This window comes from Nyctibius grandis, chromosome 2 (genome assembly GCF_013368605.1).
Source record: "Nyctibius grandis isolate bNycGra1 chromosome 2, bNycGra1.pri, whole genome shotgun sequence".
NCBI lineage: Eukaryota > Metazoa > Chordata > Aves > Nyctibiiformes > Nyctibiidae > Nyctibius > Nyctibius grandis.
In genome coordinates, this window is record NC_090659.1 from 108,881,617 (window position 1) to 108,894,523 (window position 12,907).

Sequence of the window (12,907 nt, forward strand, 5' to 3'; positions counted from 1 at the left end):
CACTTCTGTATCTTCCTGGAACAGCTGTTAGCTAAAAACCATGGAAAAAAATTTAGATTTAGATCGTGTATCCTGTCTTAGGTTTATGTGAGAGAAATAAAAGCACATAAGGTACTAGAGACTCTAAATACTGGAATACAGGTGTTTCCTTACCATCATGATCCCTATATAAAAAAGACATAAATTTTAAAGTGAGGTGGAGTAATGAAGAGACATATGGAAAACTGGTTATTTTTCACAAAATAAATTTCTAGTAGAAGATTCCATAGATAGCAGCTGTTTCTAGTCATGATGCAATGCACATTTTGTAATGCTGATATGACATAGCAAAAATGCTGTGTAAAATGAAGGTCGTCTTACCATACAAGATGGCTGTGCTCAAATCTCTAAATATTCTGGATAAAAGCCATTGAAATAATAACCACCATGATGTCTCGCAGCATCTCTCTAAAGCCACTAGTGTACGTACTCATCACTCTTAATTCCATCACTTTGTACAGAATGAAAAACTTATTTCTTTGTTATTACCTGAAAGACTATACATTGCTCATATATTAAATGAAAATATTGTCCTTGTCCCTTGTCCTTGTCCCTGCTCCCCTCTGCACTGAAAATGTGCTAACATACACTTTGGTGATGAAAAAAAGCACTAAGTAATCAGATTGCCTGTAGTATACAACTTCCTTTGCAAACTCGTAAGAACATGCACTTGCTTCCCATGTATTCTGTATGTATGTATTTATTTTTTATCATAGAATGGTTTGGGTTGGAAGGGTCCTTTAAAGGTCACCTAATCCAAACCCCCTGCAGTGAGCAGGGACATCTTTAACTAGATCAGGTTGCTCAGAGCCCTGTCCAACCTGACCTTGAATGTTTGCATAAGTGAAAAAACCACAACTCCACCAATAAGATAAACCGCTGTTTTTAAGGCAAGAGTGGGCATTGCTGAGGTTCATTGCAATGGATGTACAGAAAAAAAATGTTATCGCGTTGCCCCTCAGCTCTGGGAGCAGATCCAGTGTGATGCAGAAACACCCTGAGCAATTGCTTCCTATGTCCTGCAGGTGCCAGGCAGAAAGGAAGAGTGATGTCAGACCCACTGCCAGGGAGGGTCCCAGGGAGAGCTCCATACACTCAGCTTCTGCGCGTAAATCAGGCACTCCACTATGCTCAATGCAACAGAATGGGGAGGACAGGACATTTACCCTTGAGAGAAGTTCTGCAAGCTCCTAGTGCACCAGTGCTGGCTGTGACTCTTGCACCTTTAGAAACAACATGCTTGGACTTTAGCCAGCAGCATCTCCTATACCCTATTAAAAATTCACTGTGTCTTTTCTCTGTGGGAAACATCTCCTGTTGACATCTTCTAAACATCATAATTCTTCATAGCTTTCATTACAATTTCATCAGTTGTCTCATAGCCTTGTTTTTATTGTTTGGTCACCAGGAATCAGGTAAGTTCCTCTTGGGACCAGACTAGTGATGCCAGAAGCTACACCAAAACAAGGAGCCTCCTGCAACTGTTCATTCCTGCTGTGCTCTAAGGTCCTTATTTCCACTTGCACCACACTAGGTCCTAGTGGAGATGCGTTCTTCCACGGCCCCACATCAGCCCTCTGTGGGGTAGGAAGGCAGCTGTGGGCTGCTTGGCCCTGCTCCCGCTGCACACCACTGTGCCGCTGTTTCCACTGACTTGCTATTCCGTAACAAAAACTGTGTTTAATTTTCTTTATCCGTACAGCTGTGCTCAAATTTACAGTTTGGTACTGCATAAAGCCCTTCTTTGACGGAAAAACTTCAAAGGACATCTTATTGACTATCCAATCCGTACAGCGTACTACATAGAGACGCACTCTGGAGAGACACACCTGTTTGCGCCGCTCCCACCAGCACCAGCACAGAGCTGAGTTGCATTAGAGCCGTCAGAATGAAATCAGGATGAAATTACTTTTGCGATGTGGTTATAACACACAGGTCAAGAACTTCTGTTCTCTACTATTTATTAGGGAAAACCTTAAAGGAGAGTAAATAGGAAACACTGCCCCGTTCTTCCCCCGTGGAAAAATTATCGCTTTGCATCCGCTCCGCGAGCAGGACGCTGCGGGCACCGCGGGCGGCAGCCCCGCGGCGGCGGGCGGCACAGGGGCCGAGCGGCGCCCGGGCGGAGCGGCGGGGCCGCGCTCCGGTGCCGCGGGGAGCGCCTCGGCGGCGGCCCCGCCTCAGGACCGCAAACGAGCCGCCGGCACAGCCGCGGGGCCCGAGGCGGGCGGCGCCAGACCGGGCAGAGGCGCGGCGGGGCTGCCCGACGGGGACCGCGCCGTGACCGCCGCGGGGGTACCCGCACCGTCCCGCAGCGGCCCCCTGGGCAGGCCCGTGCTCCGCCTGGCAGCGGCAAGGTAAACGCCGCGCCAAAGGCTCAGCGCAAACACCTGGCTCAAGCGCAGGCATAGGGCGACCGGCTCCTCCGGCCCCGGCTCCGACTCCGGCAGCGGGTCTGCCTCCCTGCCCTGCCCGGCCCCGCCCCGCCGGGCCGGGCCGCGCTTTCTGCGGAGGGTGTTGCCCAACGCGCGCCGGGGCCGTGCGGTACGAGGCGGCCGCGGCTCCGGCTCCCGCCGTCCCGAGGGAAGCGCGTCCCGCGGGTGCCGGCGTGCGCGGTGCTCCCGGGGCTCGGCCATGCTGGTGTCGCTCCAGGCTCCGAGGGGGTCAGCGCTGCCCGCCTGCCTCCGTCCGCTCGCCCGCAGGCAAGCCAAGCCATGACCGCAGCGCCTCAGCGGCCAGATCTCAGTTTTTTAAACGAGGAGGAAGCCAGGGCGATTTTTCAGGTGCTTCAGAGGGACTCGGAGCTCCGTCGGGCTGAGAAGGACAGAGTCAGGTACCAGGCTTAACACATACCCCCCCCCCCCCCCCCGTCGCTGCCCACCGCACCCGCGCAGGGGTGGAAGGCGCGGAGCCGGGCAGCGGGGCTCGCGGCGGGGGAGCGAAGGGGGAGCGGCCCCGGCCTCGGGTGGCGGCGGAGCCCGCGGGCGCTTCGCCCCGCTGAGAAGAGCGGGAAAAGGGGCGGCGGGCGAAGGGTGTGCGCCGGCAAAGGCGCCGCGGGGGCAGCGGGGCGGGGAGGGCTGCGGCCCCGCCGGGGCAGCGCGAGTGCCTCCCGCCAGCGCCGGCTGCTGCGGGGCCGCCCGTCCCGCGCATCTGCAGCGTGGGGACGTTTGGGAAAGGCGTGTTGTGACAGACGGCTCTGAATCACGGCTGCTGCTCCCCGCGGCTCCGCTCCTTCCCCGAGGAGGAGGAGGCCGCTTCTGTCTGTCTCCGTGTCGCTGGCAGGGAGTGCAGGCTGAACCCCGGTGCCCGGGGCGACAGCGGTGACGGGGTAGCTCTGCGGGACCTTGCAGGGAAACGTGGTGGCTCTGCGGCTCGGGCAGATCCCGAAGCCGATCCTGGAAGCTTTTGGAAACCAAGCCAGGCACTCACCTGACTGAGAGGTTGTTCACAAGACCCTTTCAAGTGACTTAACTGAATTCCCTCCGCATTCAGGTACGTAAGTCACAACATCTTATATGAGCCATGTGAAGAAATAGAACAGCCTCGACCTTGTTTGTAGCTCTTATCTCCCCTGTGTGCAATCACCAAAGCTATTTGTGTTGATAGTGAAAGCAAAGGTCAAGGAATTAATAAAAATTATGCTGGAAAATGAGCCGTTTTTATTAAAGGTTATCATTTCTTCCTCCAGATGAGACTTGAGGTACCTCGTGGGCAGTTTGCAAGCGAGAGGCAGTGTCCTCTCAGATTCACAAGTGGGCACTTCTCACAAGTAATGCTTTCGTGTAAGATATAGAAGGAATGTTAATGAGTAACAGTTCTGTCAAGGGGATTTTTGTATTGTGTATTTTTTATTTCAGTCAAGTGGATTTTATGATGGGCATGGTTAAACACTATGTGTCAACACTGACTTGCATCTAAAACTTGTCTTAGTGTTCTGCAGCATGTGAACCCAGACTGAGTTAAGTTTGGTGATTTCTTACTTCCATAATTTGTCATTACCTTTCTTTCTTTGATTAATTTCTGTTCCATGTGTCCCATTATGACCCCCAAAAAAGGAGGAATATTTTGCTGGATGTAGAGAATTACATGGCTGGATAGTTGTAAGTTTAAAACTCTGGGTGAGACTAAAGCTGGAGCAAATGCAGTGAGTCTTCCAATGCTGCAGAGAGGCTTGTGAAGCAGTAGCCTGCTCTTGAACTCAGGGCTTCCACCTGCCCCCGAATTTGTATTTGTCTTTCCATCTGTGTACTTAGGACTTTGTCAATAGAAAGTGGTCTCTCTTTATTCAAAAGCTGTCAGAAGAAACATGGTATAAGACAGTGTTTCTGATGGTGCTTTACTGAGATGGAGTCTGCTTTAAATCTCAGTTGAAGAGTCATCAAAAGTTGAGCAGAAGATAGGTGAAGTTTTTATGCTCAAGGCACCATACTGAAATCTAGGTTAAACCCTGTATCTGTCAAAGGCTTTGTATGCATCTGTGGGCAAGTTTCTTAATCTCTTTTGGGCCTGATAAAAGTACTTTCTTTCTCACTCCACTTGTCTACCTGGTCTTATTTAGACTGTAAGCTCTTCAGGCCAGGGGACTCCCATCAGGAGCAGACGGGTTCCAGTCTGCGTGGTGTTGCCCTGTGTGACTATAATCTAAGTAATAACAGTGATCACCTGGAGGGCCAAATCCTTCAGTTCCCATATGACCCCAGTGCGCTTCAGAGGCTCTGAACAAAATTGCATGTGCTCCTCTTCGTCCCATATGCCAGCCCCTTGGCTCTGTGTCATTCTTATTATTATTTTGATAATTAACTTTGTACACTTTCTTTTCAGTTCAAAAGTTTTGCAATAATGCCTGAGCACTGTGGCAGCCCACTCCTGGGATGCTTTCAAAGCATGATTTTGAAGCTATTTGCTTTATGCCGCCAATCAAATGAGGCATATAGGAGATGCTGTGGAATGGAAGGGAAAAGTTTCATCAGTACTTTTTTGCTTGAAGTCACTGAAGTGAGTTGTCCCTTGACCTGCTCTTGAGCATGATTTTGGAAAGAGCTAGTTGGAGCTGGGCAGGGCCAGGGAACAAGTCAATAATAAGCAGTGGGCTCACTGGTCAAGTTTGTTCAGTGACTGTCTTTATTGACAATATAGCATGTGCCTGTATAGTCCAATCTAGACTGGATTGACAGAGGGAATTAAGCATTTGCTGGCAGACCACAAGTTGGGTTCTAATGACTGCACTGATGTTGTGCATGCTGTTTGATGTCATATGAGCAAGCACATAGCTGTCTGCAAATCTCTTAGAAGATCAATGAAAATCCAATGAAATCCATTCCCAGATACAGCTCTGGAATAAAAAAAGCAGGAACAGGCTTTTCTCTTTTCACAAGCTGCATTTGTTACATGAAAAAATGTTAACACCAGTTAATTTTGAAAGACAAAATCAGAAATAAGATCAAAAGATGAATCCTGACATCCTGTGTGGGTTGTCGTGTCCAACAAATGATGACCATGGTTCAGAGGAGTTGATTTTCACATAAACACAAATGGATTGCAGTGCAGCATGAAATACTGACCTCCTCAAATTCCTCCTCAACTGTGTTGAGCTCTCAGCTACGTAACCATAATTGTTTCCAGGCAAATATATCTTTTTTTAATTTTCTTATTGCTTACCTACACTGGAAATTTGATGGAACTACTGGATCTCTCTTCACCTAGACAGCCCACACCTTTGTGAAATTAAATGCATATTGGGGGCATTCTCTGGGAAAAGGCTGGTTGCTTTACACAACCTCTCTCCATTTCCCTTGCTCTTTCTCTCTGTAGCCTTGGTGTGGAGCAGGAATGTGTGACTTCTGTGGTCAATCGTGCACATTAGTGTAGCTGTGGGCCCAACACCACTTTGTGCTGTGCTTTACTGTTCCTCCTGATGCCCCAGCACCTCCTCTGGGTACCGTGGGCCCTTTCTCAGCTCCCTTGGCAGGCTTCAGACCTCGAAGCCTGGCTTGGAACACCTCACAGTATTGCTTTCCCTTTTATGCAGAAATGAACTGTGTGACCTGTTGGACCTTTATTTGTTCTTGCTACTGCCAGGGAGCTGAGCTCCTGATGTGCCCTGGGCTGCTGGTTCCCAGGACTGCATTTTTTTCCCTGTTTTCTCCTTTCCAGTGCCCTCTCGTGGCTCCTCTCAGCAGTCCCTTTGAACAGCAACAGCAAACCAGCCATACCTGACTCCTTCTCCCACAAAATAGGTTCAGAAAAGAAGCAACAGTCATCTTTGGTATAACTCACATGACTGTTCACTGCCATATACACTGAAAATAATTTAGAAACTTAGTAATCACGTATTTAATAATTTAAAAGAAGAAAATACACGTTAGTTTTGGACTTGGGTAACAGCCAGTTTCAGTATTCTTTGTTCTTCATCAAATCCAGTCTCATTCATAATACCAACTTGGAGAAAACCTCATTTATCATAAGTGTTAGCGTGGATGAAAAAATGGAATATAGTGTCTGTATATCAATATACATGCATTGGTCCATAATAATAATAATTGCAATGTTAAGACAGAAGTCCAACTCAAGTCACAATATGTTTAGTAAGTCTGGTTAATGAAACTGATGGTTTTGCAGATGCTTGTGGAAGCAGGTTCCTTCTCCCAAATATTTCAGTCACAGTTAGATGCCCAGAAGGAGAAAGGGAGGAATGCATCATGTTCACAGGGTAGTATCATGTTCAGATGGCTCCCTAACCATTCAGTTTCCATAAGGACACAATGAACCCTTGCTGTAGGCACAGTTATTAATACCACAGGTCAGCTTTCCATATGTAATGAAATAGGCCTGAAAATCATGACATAAAAACATTCCAGGTCTTATTTGACTTCTGTTTTCAAGGCTTCAGGGTGCACCCAGCTCATCTTTTCAAGCTTTGTTCTGCAGCTGCTGGGGACAGAAATTAAAAAAGAATTGACAGCTGATGCTTGCATGCAGAGCCCCAGGTCCCAAAGGCTTAACAAACCTGTAGTTTGTTCTCTGTTCTGTCCTTTCTCCAAGAAGCTGATGGGCAGGGTGACAAGGGAGGCTGGCTGCTTCCCGTCTCTTCAGGACAGCACTTCAGAGCCTGGCAGGGAGCAGGGGGACTTGCAGTCCCTGTAGGAAGGCTCAGCAGCAATAGGGCGTGAAGCTATGGGATACAGAGGTGGAGCTGCTGCCTTTTAATCTCCGAGGCAGCTCCTCCCTCTGCAGAGTGTGGAGAGGCAGACAGTGCCCAAGCAGGTGCCCTTCCAGTCAGCTTTGGGTCTCCGATGCCTCAGAGTGTCTGAGCACTGAGTGCAGAGATGCACCTCCACCGCTGAAACAGCATCAGGGCCTAGAGACAGCATCTGAGACGAGAGGAGCCAGGAGACATGGAGCCTGCAGCTCCAAAAGAGGCAGCAGGTAGGGGGTTGTGGCATGGGAACAGTTAGCTGGTACATTTGCAGGTTGTCCAAAAAATGAACAGTTGGGAGATGCAGCAGAAGAGCTAAGGATAAATAGAGAATGTATTTAAAAAGGCAGAAGAGCTCATATTCTTCAGTTATTGACTTTTATTTAGGAGATTTGTCTGTTTTATATAATGGTCCTATTATGACTACATACAATAGCCTTGTGTCGTTTTAGTTTATTATCCTTGAGAAAAATGGAAATACTGTTATCTTCACTTTCAAATGAGACACTGAAAGTAACTGAGAGACTGAGCCACTGAAAGGGAAATGAACCTACCTCCCTGAATAGTAGTTCACCTGCTAGATCATGTTTCGAGAAGTAACTATGCCTGTATTGTGTAAGGATTTTTTTCTTTTTTCAGTAGGAAGAATGGAAAAAAATTAATTACCAGCTCTAGAACATATCTTGAGCATCAGCTCAAGTCTATGAATAGGAACTGGAAAAAAGAGGAAAGGGAAATAGAGCTTTTGGGAGAGAAGAGCACTCATTCCTTTTGCTTTAATTTGTTTTGCTTATTTCCAGGGTGGTTTATGCTTTTGCTTTTTTTTTATTTAGTAGGTTTATTCTTACAGATCTATGACAATGAGAATAGATGGCAGCAAAGCAGAGGTCTGTTTTAATTTATCCTCAAATTCAAAGATGAAAAGCGAAAGAAATTAATTGGGAGGTACAGTCGGCACCACTCACTGCTCCTCTCTTCATGACCCATTAATAACATATGATTCTTGTGGGAAAGATGAATCCCCTCCTTACTTTGTTCTAGACACTGTACAACAAATGATTTGGACGTAGTTATTTGTAACAGGAACATAACTGTTCTTACAGCCTTACGGCAGATCATTTACTGAGTTCATCGTTTGTTACAACTAATTACTTATTGTATTCTCTTGACTGATACTTGCTCTCACGGGTCTGGCAATAGAAGGTGGGACTAAAACGCTGTGTGGGGCAGGTATTTTTTTGCCTTTTTCCATACTCATAACCTTGGAAGGCATTTGTTGCAGAGGTGCAGACATACTCAGTGCCCTTTTGTTGCTTCAATTATTTTGTCTTGCTTACAGTTTGAGGGGTCTGACATCGCAGCCTTTATTTTGCATTATTCGCAGAAGTAGTCGTGTTGACCCTCTGGGAGATTAAGAATAACTTCTTGGGTGTTAGGGGCCCAGCTTCTGATAATTACAAAGAATTTTTAGAATCAACCCCAAAATACCCAAAAGCTGCATGGGTGAGGAGAGCAGGCAGGATACCAGGACGGCACCACGTGGGTATATTGTTGTTCCAGTGGAGCTCCCTCCCTGAACAAGGCATTAATAAAGAACTTCTTTCATAAGAGATACTCTGCCCGGGGTGTTTCAGGGCACAAATGCTCTATTGTGTCTTGTTTGTGGGAGAGATACTATTATTATTTACTACCGATACTGTGCCACGGGCGAGTTTAGTGGTTTGTAAACACATAGGAAAACAGGTCCTTGAAGCCCTGAAGCGCTAATATGCTAAAGAAGTGTAAAGAGAAGCAAAAATGGCAGGGAAGACTGTGATTCAAAAACCTTTACTCTGTTTGGTAAACAATTACTGCCATAAATAATCCCACTTTTGGACTCCCCTTTTTCGAGCGGAGGTACTGTAACCAAAGGCAACTGGTTAAGTTGCATATCAAGTTTTTTCCTCATCACTGTTTTTTAATAATCCTGGCTTGTTGTGGGACCTGGAGTCAAGGACTGGGGCTTCACATGAGCTGAGGAAGAGCAGGTGGTGACAGCCAGGGGCAGGTGGGCACAGCGTGTGCCTTTTTATGTTTTGGTTTTCAGCCCTGTGCATCTGGGCTAACTAAACCAATGTCTGTTGTGCAATGTCGGTTTTGCATTTACAGAGCAGGGTCCGGGCCGGCATTGCTGCCAGCTCATTGGTCTTGTCTTTTCACAGTAAACTAATTTCAGTGTTAACAAGAGGTCAACCCTTTCCTCCACAACTTTGCACTTCTTTGTGTTTGAGAGCAGGGGGTTTTCTACAGTGTGTATGGCGGCAGAATGAGACCCAGAAGCACCTTTTGAGGTGTGTTATGTTTGGAAGAGCCTGTCTGGTAGCACGCTGAATGTATTTCTTCTTTCTTCACGTTACTGGGGCCCCAGGGGCTCCCCATGGAGCTGTCAGGGCAGGGCCTCGCTGCCAGCACCTGTCCCGCCATCCCACCGCCCCAGCGAGACAGATGGGGGCAGCCCCAGCCCGACCACCATGGTGGCACAGCAGGGCCGAGGCCAGGCTGTGGGATTGAGTCAAGGTCAGGATCAGGCCTGGTGAGGGTAACGAGGTCCACCACAGCCCGGTGATCATGGGGCAGGGCCGTGGTGATGATGCAGGCCAAGGTCAAGCCGTGAAGTCACATTAGGGTCAAGCGTGGTGACAGTGACCAGGGTCAGCCATGGCCCCGTGATGGCCAGGCAGGCCAGGGGTGGGGTGGCTGGGCTGAGACCAGGTTGTGACATCAGACTGGGGATCAAGGTCTGGATCAGTGGGGCAGTGGCCATGCACAGACACAGCTGGGATGCCTCTGGGGCTGTAGCTGGGGCAGGGCCCAGTGGGACAGCCTCTGTTTAAAAGCAGCTCCTGGGGAAGGAGGGGTGGCCCTTGCTGAGACCTCTGGCTGTCTTAACAACAGCTTTCTCCAGGGCCACCAGCTCTGCTCTTTCCATGCTGGCCCTGGACCTGGTGGCCAAACCCGCAGGAGCGGGAAGGACACTCAGAGCATTTTCACCCATGCTCATTCAAACACAGGCCTTGTGCCAGAGTTCAAACTAATGTTTGCATTTTTGAGTGACAAAATACTGTAAAAATGAAAATCATAATGATTATTTTTGTTATTATTATCTAGCCCACTTTCTGATGTCACTAGGGCTGCCAAAAAGAAGATACTTGTTGAAACTGATGGGATTTAAGCCAAGGCTTACTGTTAAGCCCATGGGTAGACAATTTCTAAGTCCAAGCTTAATGGCAAAAGTAGGATTAGTTAGGCTTTGTCTGTATGGATAAATTGACCAGGCTTCAAGAATAAATAGGTCAGGCATGGCAGTACAAGCTAGCGTTAACTACTGAGTAGACAGTCAATATGCAGAATAGCTAATGTGGAACAGTCTAATTTTGTTAGTTTTTCTATGGGATTGTGACCCAGTTAAGGGCTCGTGCACTTTGTAGGAAGTCTGTGCACTTCCCAGGTGTGACCTTTCCAATAGTAATGTCTCTGTGTTCTCAACACCCTCTGTCTCCTCGACAATTCAAGTGCAGAAGTTAAAATAATAGTTAACGTTAGTGGGAACAGGTAATGGCCATCAGGCAGAAGAAGACAGCTTCGCATACTAAGCAAGCAGAGTCATGGTTGTGCATGGAGAAGAGAACTGTCTGAATTGCTGAAAACGTCAGGAAAGTATGGTCACTCTTACTTTAGCTCAGCTTTCTTATCTCTGTGTATTAGAAGTTGTTTGTAATGCCAGTGCCATATGTGGTAGAATCACTGGGCCTCTGGAAGGTAATGCCAGTGAAGTGTAACATGCACTGCCTGTCGTTGCTGTAAGGAAAGGAATGAGTATATCAGTCTGCAGTGAGCAGCCTTGGAAGGACCCCAGAAATGTTTTCAGGTGCTGACAGCTTCTACACACTGTCCCGACACCTTCAAGTCCTCGCACATATTTCAGAAATATTAAATTGGTTATGCCAGGAAGTCAAAAAAGTGTTGCACAGGAACATGCCTGATTCATGGTCAGAGTGGCTGGGTGTCTCCCCTGGTAGTGGCTGGAGTTTTGCTGGGTTTGGTCCCTGAGGTACTTCAGATTCCTGGGTCCATCTAGACATGCAGCACTAGCAGCTCCTGTAGACATGGCTTTTGGAGAGACCTGGCTAACGGCTGAGAGCAAGGCTTGTTGGGCTGTATGTCAAGACTTCAGCTGACGTTCATTGGTTTGTATCAGATACTGTTTTGACAGCATTTGAAAAATGTTGCATGCGTCCGTCTCCTTTTCTGCAGTAAAATTTAGTTTTTGTCAGTGGTTTATGTGTACTGAATTTAATCATCCTTTAGAAATCTTTTTGCGCTCTGCATCTAGTTTTAAAATCAAGTGGAGTTTGGCCCAATGGAGTTTTGAGCTTTGGGCCCAGAGACCCCATTTTCTTGTGTGTTCCATAACTTTAACACAGGACTATGTAGACTAAGGACTGACCTCAGTTCAGCCTTTCCTCTACTTGTTTTAAATTGAAAAATTACTTAATTCCCTGGAGCTGACAGTCTGAAAAGTTTCTCAGCTTAAATATTTCGCATGAGAAATGCATTAAAGCGAGTAAGGAAAAATTGAGACTTTTTTTCCTGAGGATTTGTGCATCTAGATGTTCACATGAAATGTATTTCTAATCCTTTTTTGCAGCTAGATTATTATGTTAACACTGTTAAAGGTAATAAGCTGTATTTCAATGCCTGCATTTTAAACTCCTACGAGAAACTATATTCTTTTTCTCAGTCTTACCTCAGAAATGAATAGGTATATGTACTGGTACCATACTAACTGTGACCAAACACATCAAAACCACAAAACAAAAGCGAAGAGTAAATTATGAAAAATGCAGTCTGTTTACACTTTATTGCACATAAATTACACACAGTTTAATTTGTGGTTGGGAGGAACTGCAATACTTCTGCTTGCCATATCTTTGCATTTCTAGATATAGGGGCCTGAGTGCAGAGAGCTGCAGTCAAGCAAAGCTGCAGCAGTGTGGCTGGGGTGCTCTGCAGTCTCTTTGTTCCTGCATTATAGACTTGCATGTTCTTAAATGTATATTTATATGTATATATTAAAAAAATATACATATAAATATTCTATTTAAAAGTATTATTATACTATAATATTTCTATTTCCAGTGGAAGAGTTGTGATAAATTATGAGATTCTAAGCTACTATAGCAGAGGATCTGTGTAAGTATATATTATATGTGTATGTAAGCATTGTATTCCCACATGAAAAACATCCACTGTGTCAACTTTTAGAGCTTACATTCATTCTTATGGCTGCTTTCCTTAATTTAAAGCAATGTAAACGAGGCTTTTGTAATATCATTGTAACACATAAACTATGTGCAGGTACACTCTGACCTTCTGTCTTACTTCTGCTGACCAGAATCTTTCTTCAGCTCTGTATGAGACTCTGCACAATTATCTGAGATTGCAAAGGTGTATTTTGAGAGCCCTAGGCTTCAAGCTTAGCTCTGTACAAACAAATGTCTAAGTCTGTCTGGAGCCTCTCAATTTTAGAGCTCTGTCCAGACCCATGGGCTATCATATACAAACCTGCTTGCAAAGGTGAGACCTTGGTCTTTACTTGAAACCAGTTCCCCTCAGTCAGAGTTCTTACCTGGC

General features: G+C 46.5%; 1 protein-coding gene across 1 annotated transcript in view; it reads left to right on the forward strand.

Annotated features, from left to right (window-relative positions):
• The first annotated feature begins 2,753 nt into the window (after positions 1 to 2,753).
• EXPH5 (exophilin 5) overlaps positions 2,754 to 12,907 on the forward strand; it is a 33,456-nt gene continuing 23,302 nt past the window's right edge. Inside the window, exon 1 of the mRNA XM_068395423.1 lies at positions 2,754 to 2,872. Coding sequence (XP_068251524.1) covers positions 2,754 to 2,872 — 119 coding nt within the window. The remainder of the gene's footprint in view (positions 2,873 to 12,907) is intronic.